The 13,615-nt window shown below is 33.3% G+C and overlaps 1 protein-coding gene across 1 annotated transcript; it reads left to right on the plus strand.

The window, feature by feature from the left end:
* The first annotated feature begins 7,281 nt into the window (after positions 1-7,281).
* On the plus strand, positions 7,282-13,248 carry LOC133189815 (LIM domain-containing protein A-like). The gene is made up of 2 exons (XM_061325207.1): positions 7,282-7,339; positions 12,668-13,248. The coding sequence occupies exons 1-2, from the start codon at positions 7,282-7,284 to the stop codon at positions 13,246-13,248; spliced, it is 639 nt and encodes a 212-aa protein (XP_061181191.1).
* The last annotated feature ends 367 nt before the right edge of the window (positions 13,249-13,615 follow it).

The raw sequence follows: 13,615 nt of genomic DNA on the forward strand, positions 1-13,615 counted from the left end.
GATCGCAAGCTTCTTTCGCACATTGGCATATAGATATGGACATCTTGCGTACTTCTGGCACTGGAAGTCCGACTTACTAACTGTGCAAATTAATCAAGCGCTTTTTTTTCTTTTGTCACTTTCCTGTCACCCCTAACTATCTGTTCAATACCAATGTCTTTCTGAGAGCTGCTATTTTACTAGCCATACTGACACTTCATAAACTATGTGAAATCAATTTTTATTACAAAGAATGTTGATAATTTTCTAGCATAGTGACACTTAACTTATTTGCACAGAAAAGGTTGATAACTTTATATACTAAAGTATATAGAGCATTGAAAACATAAAATTGAAAATATATCCACAGATATGAAATGATAAATGTCTTAAGATTAACAAGATCAAAATTTATCTCCTCAAACGAGAGAATACGATCATATTGGACAGGATGTGAATAAATACATGACCATGAAATTTTTGTTTGCATTTAATGTTTAAAGCAACATTTTCAATAGGCTTTCAATCAAACGGGTACCTGCTACGATAACAAGGGCATATAATTTAATGATTTCTCTAAAATGCGAATACCTAAACGTGTTGATCATCGACTTTACTCGTAAAAACGTATAATTCATAAAGCCCCGACTTTTATAAAGTTGCTTTTTCACATTGACATGCATGTATAAGACAGTATATATATCTTTGTATAGAGGTGCATCTAACAGCAGTATGTCATTAGAAATTCAATGCAGACTGATTTATCAGCATGAATATCTGTTAAGGATAACTTATCTGATTTTGCCCAAACTCCATGGTCTAGATAACTATCTTGTCAATGGTGTCGTCTCAACGTATACAAATCTAGAACAACATATATTCTGTAGAGTGGTCATGTTTCGCAAATACATATATTTCTAATATACATTTGTTATCATGTGAAGTTTACATGTGCAGTCCAGGGATAGATTTGTTTAATTTCGCAAATTTTCAAAGATTATGCGTTAGTTGTATGACTTAAAATAAGTACACTATACTATCTGAAAATATAAAAGAGTCGAAATTAAAAGCATTGAAATATGATGCATACCATGTTCAAATGAACACACATCTTTTTGTGGAATTGGCCTTGAAATAATGTTAAAAACTACTGAAGATTTTTAATGTTAAGGAATAATCTGAGTGCATGCATTTAAAAGATTTTGCCTTGTCATACATTTGCTCATCATTGTGTGATATTTTTGAACAGCTAATGCAAAGCTTAAGTGTTCGTCTGAGCCCTAAATTGCAATAGCACTTTCCCATAGTCTTCAATTAAATGACTCTTACGGTTCTAGGTCCTATAATGGAGAACAATAACTAAATGGCGGTTAGTTCATACCTCAATATCCCCATAATATACACTCGAAAATTTGCTTTAAAAAATACAGAGAACCCTTTTTTACTTTTGAAAATATTCTGTATGAAATCGAATGCTCCTTGGGCATAACAGGCAATATTCCTCCTTTTCAAGTATTGATATTTAGTTGAAGTTTAGTGCTCTTATGAAAAGAATCTGAAAAGAAGGTGGTTTGTTGTTGTATGTTGTCAAAATGCTGTATTCGCCTTTTATAAATTGTCTAGTAACAGAATTCAGATATGAAGAAAAAAACCCAAGAAACACGGAAATTGACCTTCAGCAAACTGCGTTTTCAAGGTTCCCTTGAGGTTCTCATGAAGCAAAACTTTTCAATTAATTATATTCCGTATACTTTATGAGTTTTAATTTTCTAGACTGATCACTTAAACAGGCTAAAACTCGACAACTCGACTGAAATTCAGTAAGTACCTCTAGCAAAGTTTAGGACTGGCACTCTGTGTGATGGGTGAATTAAATGCATGTCCAAATAATTATTTAATGCAGATTAAGATGATGATTAAAGAGTGTTTTATGGTGAAGTTTAGACGTGTCTCTGCTCGTAAAATATTCATTGGTTCTTTTTTTTCAACAGTTCTGTAAACTGCAAAGAAGCCTTCGGATTATTTACTTCAATTTCCATTGCAAATAGTAAACACTTCAAACCAATACAGACAGACAAAGCATTTTAAACATTTCTTTAAAATATTGGCAAACACAAGTTTGATGTAGATCTCTCTAAATATATAGACATTATTTGGCCAGTATGATTGTAGATTACAGAAACGGACTTTCATTACCAAACTAATTATAGTTTTATTTACTATATGTATATTTTGTCTTAACAAAGCAATGTAACAGATTTGTCGAGCATAAGAATATAAATTAGAATATGTATTAATAAGATTAAAGAGGATTATACATATGTACCTTCTTTTTGGCATACACACTAATCCTCAGAATTTAATCTGGACCAGGAGATATTGTTAATCCATTTCTTATATATTTATTATTTACTTATCTAAATTATAACAATGGTTATCCATGTGTACTTACGTTTGTGCAGTAATTTCTTTTTAATCGGATTATACTAAAGACTTTTCCCCTCTGTTAAAGGTTTAATTAAACACGCAGCTATGTACTAATCTAAGGCTGTTATGAATATTAACTGCATTTCCCAATCTTTCTGGGTTTAAATTTGTGTAGTAAAAGCATTATTCAATAGTGTGATAAAACTTAAAAAGAAAAAAGATTTTTCTTTGACCTTTTTAACCATCGACTTTAAAGAGGAAATGTAATTATTTGTTTTATACTTGACCATTTTAAAACAGAATATATATATATAAATAATGTTTTAAGTAACCTCGGAGCATGTTTATTGGATATAGAATACAGGCCTGTAGAATGCGCGGGGGGGGGGGGGGGGGGGGCAGGGGCAGGGGGACCGGACTGAGGATATTACTAGTATTTTGCTATAGTAAATTTTCCTTTAGATGCTGGTCCCCCCCCCCCCCACTTTTTGATGTTGTAAGGTCGAGCACTGGCAAATTCCAGGATTGGGACAGTAAATTTTTTTTTTGCTTGACAGATAATTTTGGGAAGTTGCTCCCCCCCCCCCCCCACTTTTGGTCAGTTTAGGTGCTTTTTTTTCTTGCTTGTCAGATTTTTTTGTGGGAAGTTGTCCCCCCCTCCCCCACTTTTGAAACAGTTGCTACGGGCCTGGTATACTTTTCCCCAACCTTATTAATTTCAGAACACGCTTCTCCAATACCATGAGATATCGCAGGTACATTTTATTATCAAGTTTGCCTCTGTGATCTATACATTTACTGTAGCTCAATGGAGAGCAGTCCAGTAGTGGATGGTTCTGGGTTCAAGTCCTAGCGGTGAAAAGTAATGGTCCAAGGCATAACTTGGAGTTAACTGTGCACTGTGATAAAACTAAAGTATTACTCGTATTGTTTCAGTTTTTTCACATGAAAAAATATAAATATATGTTTGACAAATTTTTCTTTAACTTCAGTATTTGAAACCATACTGTAAATAAAAATTTTATAAACTCTGAAAGAAAAACAAAATGTCAACATATGCCAGGTAACACTAATTCAAACATTTAAAATTTTCTCACGTCAACACAGAAATGACTAATATGCAAAATATTTGTTTGGCTCTGTGAACTAACGGGTGAACCCCATTGATGAATCAGAGGCTTTACCAACTAATGGACTGTTTTCATTTTTCTCTATGAAGATCATCTTCAGCTGCCCAGCCGACGTGGCCTCTAATTCATTAACCGAATATCACAAAATTTGGCAAGGAATAAGGAATATCGTTATATATAACAACATGTAAATAATAGAAAAATACCGGCTGTAGAAGGAGAGACATTAGGCGGTGAATGCTAGCATGAGTAGCTCCGTAATTTGATGAACAAAATGTAACACATTTCTGAATCTTGAGACTACCGACTCGATACAGTGTCAAAACAAAGGCCGAGAGCCATATAAAATCTTATCTCTTTTTTTCCCACGAAGTGGGTAGAAAGAAGATTTTGAATGATATCGTACAATTATCTGACTAATTGATCACATGCTAAGTAACGGTGACCCATTCCTTGTTACTGAATCTTTACAGCGCTATCAAATATATCTTACAAACGTTTAGTTACGGAGTTATTGTTTTGTAGCAATCTGATCGAATTCTTAAAAACTAATCAAAAACCCCATCTTTAGATGGGTCAATGAAGCATGTGTATTATACAAATCACGTGACTACTATGACGATGATGACAACCGTCTTGAATTAATTTTCTTGTAGACATTGACAATATATAAGAAATGACTGGTTCAAGGCTAAAATGTATATTAGGTTAGAACTCACAATTACTTATTAACGAATATCTTTCCAATATGTATCTGAAATGACACTTCTGCCATCTTGTAGTAATTATAATTTCTCTGATTTCCACGGCAACGACGTGACGACTTGGTGGAGGCACGGCAAACCTGCACATTAACACAAACGTAAGCTGCCTACCTAATCGACAGCAGGTTTTGGTCAATGTCGTTCTACCTTAACTATCACCTGTAAAAGTACACGGTGCCTTTGATGTCTCATATACTAGTACTTCATCTACTAAACTTCCATAGTTTTGATGGGAAAACGGAGGAGAAAAATGAAAGCAAAGAATTCAGATTATTTTAAAGATTTCACAACACTGCCTTTGCAAGTAGTATGTGAAGTACATCCACAAAGATTTAAAATTTATACTTGCAGGGCATACATTTGCAAAAGACAGTAAATTTACCAAACTCTTTTTTTAAATAAATAAAATTACAGTATTTGTAATGTTCAAATACAAAATACTGATCTGTTTGCTCAATAATATCAAGTTTTCAAATATAAACAAATAAATAAATTTAAATGAATGCAGAAAGTATGCAATCTTGTAAAAGATTTAATTTTTCGCTTTTGTTTTCTGTTGATCTATTTGATGTTGTATGAAGACAGATTTTGTGCATAAAATTCAGTGGATCATGCAAGCAGATTTCAGAGATTTTTTTTTTCGGGAAAAAAAACACAATGGCGATTTAATCCTGCATGTATATATGTATGCATCTAAGACCATGAAATTTATGTACTTGAACTAATTTTAGAACGGTTACGAAAGATTTTTATTTAGAATGATCTAGATCTTCGTATTCAATTAAACAATTGTCTTAATGTCTTGAATTATGTTTGGGTGAACATTTGCCTGAATGATAATGAAACGTGCTATTGTCTCCAAGCCAAAATATATTCTTCACATGCTGAAAGTCTCTTAAAAATGCATACTTCGTCACCAGACAAAACAAATATCTTCTCAATAAAACCTCTATTGACTCTCTTTAAACATATGGTCGCAAGGTGGTTTTAAACAGTCGACTCGAAGATAGTTTTGAAAAACTGCAGTAAAAACAATTGCGACCGTCACTCAAAAAATCTGCATGTGTTCTCTATCTGAAGACCTAATTATATTGCTAGGGGATTGTCTCCATGTAGAAGCTGATGTCACAGAATATGCAATATTCTTTGTTCTTGGGTTATTCTGCTATGTTTATTTAGATATCCAATATTGCATTTTGAATGAGAGACCCTCTCATCGTAAGTGGGTACATGGTGTTAAAATTTGTTTGCTTAAATGCCGTGATGGTTATTTCTACCTCGTGCAAACCCAATGAGCCAATTGTTTCTTATCAGATCAAAGCAGACGACAGATTTTCCCGCCTTTTGATTTGCAAAATTACGTGTGTATTGGTGCATTTTATTGCAATAAATTTATGTGGAAATATATTACATGCTCTTAATTTCTAGGGTTGTTACAAGTCTCTGCAAGAGATTCATTTCCAGACCGGGAGTGAATGAAAGCTCTGATTGATGTTGAACGAGTTCATTCAGATACATGTTTTTTTTATATACTTTTTCCGAATTCTAATTTCTTGTGATTTTTCTTAACATGTTAATATTTGCACATATATGTGATACAAAGAAACGCTATTTAAAGCACAGGAGGAAATCTTACTTAAGAACATAATTAATCACCTGATATTTAATTCGGGTTTAATTCACTTCCACCTTGAATTCTTCAAAATATTTTTATGGAACTGTAATGATTAAGGAATATTGAGAAATTGACTCATCGACACCAATGATATTCTGCTAACTAAGTATACTTGACATATTGACATCCATCTTTCTGAAAATATATACCTCGAACTAATTAAAGAAAGTTATACTGAACCTTTTTATTTTATAACTACATTCCTTGTGGCCATAAGTTCGGAATCAATGATTGTTTAATTTTTTTTATGCCGAGTTGGCAGTATTTTTCAGGAATATGCCCCCCATTTCCCCCAAAAGGGCATATAATCATTTTTAAGTCCTTTTTGACTTCTGGGCATATTAACAACAAACAGCAAACAGTATACTGTTCATTAAATATTACGAAATTGCAAAATTATTAATCTAACCCTTCATACTGTCATTTAAACTGTATGACAAATATTGAATTTTAGAAGCTACAGCTGGTATAATATAATAATGCAGTACATTCACTAGAAACATCTGTAAAAATAGCAAAACAATGTACTGGCAATGAAGCTCAAATATCAAGACCATTGCTGATATTCAAGGTATGCGTCTGAGTATATATATTTTACGAATACTAGAACTGGTACTTTTACTCCTACTATGACTCCTACAAAATGGTACTTTGTGACAAAGTGTGTTCAGGTGCTTGTAGGCGGCACCACAATAGTGTTCAACCTTCAGTAATAAAGAAAACTATGGCAACTCGCATTCTATAGTGAAGCCACTGTTCCTTGCTCAATCACTATTCACTCTTTGAAATGAACTTGTCCCCATACTATTCATTTTTAAGGAATCCCTTCCTTCAGACAGGAAACACACAAAAATATTATTTATTTGAATGTTTCAAAATGAAGCTTGAAGTGTAATTTTATTTTAACATGCAACAATTACGATGGTTCTTTTTATGCTTCTCAATATTATCCAAAATACTAACAAGTTTTAAAAACTTTATTTTACGAGAATCGAATTTCCTTTAGACTGGGCTTAAACACCAATGCTTACATGCAATGAAATTGGATGCGATCTGTGATATCTTATTGTTATTAACACAACGTACTTTTTTAAGAATTGAAATTATTAAGAAGAACTAAATACCACTTTAGTATCAAAACCGTTTTTTTTTTTCTCGGATACCTTAAGCTTTTATTCCTAAAATATATTTGTTGATCGTTTTCATCTTTAAAAAATGCATAATTGATGGTTTATTCACATTTCCTTAAAAATATATATGATATTTTGTAATTTGTAAAGAATGATTAACTATTGTAATTACGAACATGGAAGAAAATACCATTAGTATCGTAACACGTTACTTTGTGAATTCAGTGAATTCTTGTGAGTATTTTTCAGTTACCTACAGTATAACTGTTGAGTTTTGGAACCGGAGGGATGGCTTTATAATTCATCTAGTCTACACTGAGTCTTTTTTCCCCATTACTTCTTCTTTCACAGTAATGATGAAGATGAATGAAATACCAGTATACAAGTACTCTCAAACAATGTAACTTTGTATATTGGCACTGTTACTTGTATATAAACTGTTTTTGTGTTTGTTCTTCCCACTCAGTTACTCTCCGAGTAATGACTGGGGATTTTGTAAGTAATCATAGAAACAACTGTTTTTGGTAGTAAAAACTATGTCTCGTTGTCTTTATTTAATCAAGTCATCAACTCGGATGAAAAAAAAAACAAGTTTACGACCTAAAAAACTAAGTTTACGACAACAGAAAAGCAGCAGAAGACGTTATTGAAATTGACGACATACGCAGACGCCATTACCAAGAACGTGTTGGAGTAGTTTGGATTGTCATTCCGGTAACCGTAACCACAGGTGTCTTTGGAAACTTAATTCAACCACAAATTTAAGTAGAATTCCCAGTCTTGGGAGATAATCTATCTTGCATACATCGAGTGTCGTGATGGAGCGAAGACATATTTTAGTTGGCAATTGGTTACGCTAATGTTCATTTTACAAGGTTAAGAACACGATATTACTGTAAACAATAAGAAATGACGCGCAAAAGAACTACCTAAAAATTCCTGTTTTGTGGTTCCTTTAAACACTGTGGCATGGAAATGCCGTTATCGTCCTCCTACAAAAACAAGTAAGGATACCTACTGTATGACTATTGCCTCTGTGAAATGGTCTCTCATTCCAGGCGAGAGAAGGTCGCTGACACTACATTACCATTAACCTTCGAAATAATTTGTATAGCAATGGGTTTTTTTAATATTCCAGCCAAACACAACATACGGACTAGCCATGAGTTTCATTCTTTAGTAAGGAAATATTTGATGGTAGATCTCACTGGCAATAGACATCCCATTCTATCTTGATGAAAAGCAATTTCTATATATATTCAATGATCTAAGCCAAAGCCTCAGCAAGCTTGTCTAATCGAAAATTATTCGGATATTGTCTATATTTGGAAAAAAAAACATGCGTTCAAAGTTTTACTGTAAATGAAGATTACATATAAATAAACAATGACATATTGTCATATCAATACAAAGAAGCACACATTGCAATGTGATTTAGTCTAAAATTGTTGATGTCTTGGCTTGTTAGGTTTAGGACCTCAATGACGGGATTCAGACCTAAAGTTAGTAAAATACAAGGGCGATTCCTGTGAGCTTTATACCTATTTGTCTCTCGTTTTCAGATCTTGAAGTTTTATTAAACTATCCATGCAATTTTTAGGGATTGTATTTGTATTATGTATTTGCATGAACAGTATATCATATACATGAAACGATTATCACGATTATTTGTCACAGAATCGGATACCACAGTATATTTCATGTAAATTTAAATATTTCACTTGGTTTCATGCAATTTTGTTTCCATCTTGAGGGATTGATTTATTTTTCAGAATCCCCCATCAGGAGGGAGTAAAATATTTACACACGTGTCTGTCTGCGATATATTAAAACAGATATATTTTCAAACACAGTAAACATTGGCCATTCATAGCCTTTCAGATGTGAAGAGTCTTTCGTCTGAGACAGGATCGCTTTTTGGGATACAAATATTCACGTTTTATTATCTTAAGGTGAAACTTTTATAGCAATGTAAATATTTGAAATCCACGTAATGTTATCAGCAATAAGGAGATCGATTTAGCTGTCAAAAAACATTTCTAATGTGATATAGATCTACTGTTTCTTAAATACCCGCCATAGAAAACGAGAAGTAATTTGACATATTTAGTTTGAGTATCAATTAAGATGGACAAAAGAAAAGTGTTTAATGGTTTTACTGCGTTTTTGATGAATAGAACGTTTACTCAAGAAGAACAAATAAAAGTATCCCCTTCAAAATTAATCCCCCTGTTAAACGTTACCAGAAATTTGATGATATCATTCGATGCCGCTCTTCTAATTAAACGAGTCCCTGAAACTCTCAATTTTTAAAATTTATTGCAACGACCTTAAATCTTTGGAAAATTTAATAAATGTCAATTTCTATATGATTTCTTTCCTTCACATTCCATGACTTTAATGTTACGTTACTGGACACTAATAACAGGAAAATGAATCGGTCCATAGTCCTTCACCATAGTCCTACACTATAGTCCTCGGGAACCCTAGTCCTCTACCATAGTCCTCCACAGTCCTTTAGCATAGTCCTTCACCAATCACCGAATTCCCGCAGATATATGCAAGACACATCGACAATCGTACGGTTATCCGTTTAATTACATTAAAGTACAGTTTATATACAGTATATATATAATTTTTTTTTTGTTGAAAAATTTGCACATTTAATAACTTTAAATTTTTTCGACTTTGCGAAAAATATCACTCTAAAAATCAAGCTAACATTTAGATGTTAATAGTTACCTTGGATCGATTGCATTTAAAAAAGATATGAAAAGTGTCAATTCCTGTAGAAACTTGCCCGCTACTGGCTGCACGCATGCATGTAGGATCACTTATGACACTTTTAATGAGTAACAGCTGTCTTATAATCAGTTATTACCCACATGGATTGTTCATGACGCAGACAGCAGTAAATTTTTTGATATGGACATAGGAAGTTTCCATGTACCACTAATTCTGATGACTTTTACAGATTTTTAGTTTGTTTTGGAATAGAGCATGCTTGATGCAAAATCTTGTATCTTGCAAAAACTCAATCCATAACCAAGAAGTCGTGAAATTCATTTATCAAAATTTTAGCTGAAATCCAAATTTATTTTCAAAATTAGATCATTTTAATAGCATCTTCTCTAGCCATCGTTACCTGGCAACCTGAGTTACCATACTTGGTAACTTTCACCATTCCATTCAAAACATGACTTTGTTTCTTTATCCTCTAGTGCAATTAAATCATGGTGATAACAACAAATTTTGACCTAAACTGACCTATGAAGATTTGTTTTTTTTATGCCACAACTAGCGCTTGGACCTTTATATCAAACCCAGGATGATTGATTTTGCCTGTACACTATTTCTGCATGTTCGTCTGTGCTGTCGGGACTTTTGCGTTATTCAGTGTGATCCACATTTTTCTTGCTGGGAGATTGCGATAATCTCTCCCGCATTGGTTGTGAAAACCTAATAATAACTCTATTCTTGGTAACTAGTCTTTCTGTGAATATGTTTTCTGTTTGTTTATTGATAGGAATTATTGCAGTGAACCTTCAAATAGTCTCAACAATCAATCAAATCTAGTATGTGATAAATTGTTAAATTTCAGAGATAAAGATATTGTTAAACTAATGTTGATTGATTGTTCTTAACATCTATTCAATACAATTTATGAACAAATGTTAAAAAAAACATTGATCGATGATTGTATCAAGAAAATACATGTATTTTGTTAGAGGGAATGGGGATTGTGACGTTAACTTTTGGGCAGTACATTTTTTTCCAGTATAACTTACTATATACTGTACTTCTGACAATATAATATTTGTGAGCACTATGTTTTCCTGGCGGCAAGTACGGTTTTGTCAGCAGCAACAGTTTGCTTATTTTATTGGAACTCAACTTTATTTTATAATAATTCAAATTATATAATCCACAATTTATTGATAAATAGAGCCTGCAGACACTTTTTGCTGCTAATTAAGAAAGATAAACTTTTTTACGTTTACAAATGTAATGAATAAATCGCTTGTCTAGATCAATCAAATCGTTTTGTTTCTTCATGTTGTTCACTGGATTTTGAAATTTACGACCGTGAATAATGTCTGGGGTATTCAAGGTGAAATTGAACATAAAACTCACAATATGACGTAGGTGAGAAATATATAGGACTCACAAAGAAGGGACATTTCCTGGTATCATCAATAACTACTACATTTTCCTTAATTCCCCTTTAAAGTGCTCTATTTGGTAAACGGCGCTTGGAGTGGCAGGTCTTATAACCAATTCTGGTCTAAGGGTATTGCGGGGAAACGAAGACCCTCTTTTGGTATTGAATAGAAGGGTGTTCTTTCTTGTGGCCAAGGTATATCTATCACGTTCGTGAAGCCAAAATTGGTGAGGCTAAGACGAACTTTATACTACTAAAACTTTCAAGGAGTCTCCATTAAAATTATTGTTATAACATTTGAATGAAAATGTTAAGATAAATATAGCACCATAGGAATGTTTTTTTCTTATTGTTCGATGAAAAGGATAGAGTTTTTAATCCTCTTGTGTGAATTACAAATAATTATTGAAACTACATTTTAACTAGGTTTTGTTGCACTTGGGCTCTCCGAATATGAAAACAACTTTCTGACACTTACTTAAATATTTCTTTATTTGATCGAGGATTAATGCGTTTTCTTTGTCTTTTGAGGGTTAATCGCGGTTCAAAATTGTTTGTTTTCTCTTTGATCCAACCTAATTCATCCATTTTACAAGTCTTTTATGATCTTCGATACGAACACAAACCTGTTATTTATTTCATTTCTACAATGCGATTAGAAAAAAGGTACATTTCAAATGACCTCACGCGAGTATGATTCATTTTCTTAAAGAATGTATGTCGCATGAAATGCAGGTGATGTCATAATAAAAAATCTCGAATAAAGCCTTACAAAAATATAATTCAATGGCTTTGAGAAGATTTTTAAATAGCGGTCAGTAGGTAAGAAGAAAATGTCATGATAGCTTACATAGTCTGTAGGTTCTAAATAAAGGTACAAAATAAAGTTCTTAAGAAAACATTGTGGTCAGACTGGAGAGTTTAATATTCGGCTGACATTGAGAAGAAATCTCCCTTGAACACATATCTGAAAAATGAATGCTTTTTTGTTTTTGTTTTTTTTGTGTGTGTTTTTTTTAAAGTCTTATATCTTACATTGGTTTCCATTCGAATGAAAAATATTCTTGTAAAAAACCATATGGAAAATGTTTATAAATCATGAAAGATAATCTGTAACTTTATGCACTATATGTAATATCATGTGCTAATACTAATATTCAGGTAAGACAGTATTTGATATTGAAAGCCCTCCTTCTCAAATCAGTTGCTTTTTAAGATCAGATAACCATTCAGATGCACTGTCAGCCGAGGACATCTGCTCTGTAAAATTAAAATCCACTAAATACGAGTGATTTTTAATCATATATACACACTATAATGAAGTATTTCAAAGTACACATCTATTTATAGTTTTCACTATTTCTAAAAATCAAGTCAAATTTCAAGGTAATCATCAACAGCACATCCCAATAAAGGTCACTATCAACAGCCCATCCCAATCAAAGTCATCATCAACAGCCCATTCCAATCGAGGTCATCATCAACAGCCCATCCCAATCAAAGTCATCATCAACAGCCCATCCCAATCGAGATCATCATCAACAGCCCATCCCAATCAAAGTCATCATCAACAGCCCATCCCAATCGAGGTCATCATCAACAGCCCATCCCAATCAAGAACGTCATCAACAGCCCATCAAAATCAAGGTCATCAGGAACCGAACATCCCAATCAAGGTCATCATCAACAGCCCATCCCAATCAAAGTCATCATCAACAGCCCATCCCAATCGAGGTCATCATCAACAGCCCATCCCAATCAAGAACGTCATCAACAGCCCATCAAATTCAAGGTCATCAGGAACGGAACATCCCAATCAAAGTCATCATCAACAGCCCATCCCAATCGAGGTCATCATCAACAGCCCATCCCAATCAAGAACGTCATCAACAGCCCATCAAATTCAAGGTCATCAGGAACGGAACATCCCAATCAAAGTCATCAGCATCAGCACATCCCAATGAAGGATCAAGAGTTTTAGTACAGACATGATTCTGTGACAGCTAGACAGACAGAACTATGGCAAAACCAATATTCTCATCTCAATGGGGGAGACATAATAATGTTCCACTGAAGTGTAGAATGCATATCAAACGCAACAATATGGAATAAACTTTTCATGGAAACCACTAATGAGAAGAAACTGGTTTATTACATTCAACTTTAACCTTCTTGTGAATAAATATTAAAACTTTAATTCACTGCCAGTTCATTAAGTTTCCCTTATGTAATATGTCCTTTTTCATAAACTGTTTAAACTTTTCTTTTCACATTGTTAATCGTAGGTTCTTTAAGGGGATGATTAAAAGTCTTAAGTTTACTATCGCACTCTTAAGCACTGATGTAAT

The sequence above is a fragment of the Saccostrea echinata genome, unplaced genomic scaffold (assembly GCF_033153115.1).
Source record: "Saccostrea echinata isolate AGI-Se365-2 ecotype Australia unplaced genomic scaffold, CSIRO_AGI_Sech_v1 ptg000020l, whole genome shotgun sequence".
Classification (NCBI taxonomy): Eukaryota; Metazoa; Mollusca; class Bivalvia; order Ostreida; family Ostreidae; genus Saccostrea; species Saccostrea echinata.

Excerpts from the sequence above, each read along its gene's own strand:
- LOC133189815 (XM_061325207.1), top strand. The coding sequence starts at position 7,282 with ATGGAAGAAAATACCATTAGTATCGTAACACGTTACTTTGTGAATTCA. Across the intron at positions 7,340-12,667 it reads TGTGAATTCAGTGAATTCTT|CACATCCCAATAAAGGTCAC; the intron begins GTGAGTATTTTT and ends AATCATCAACAG.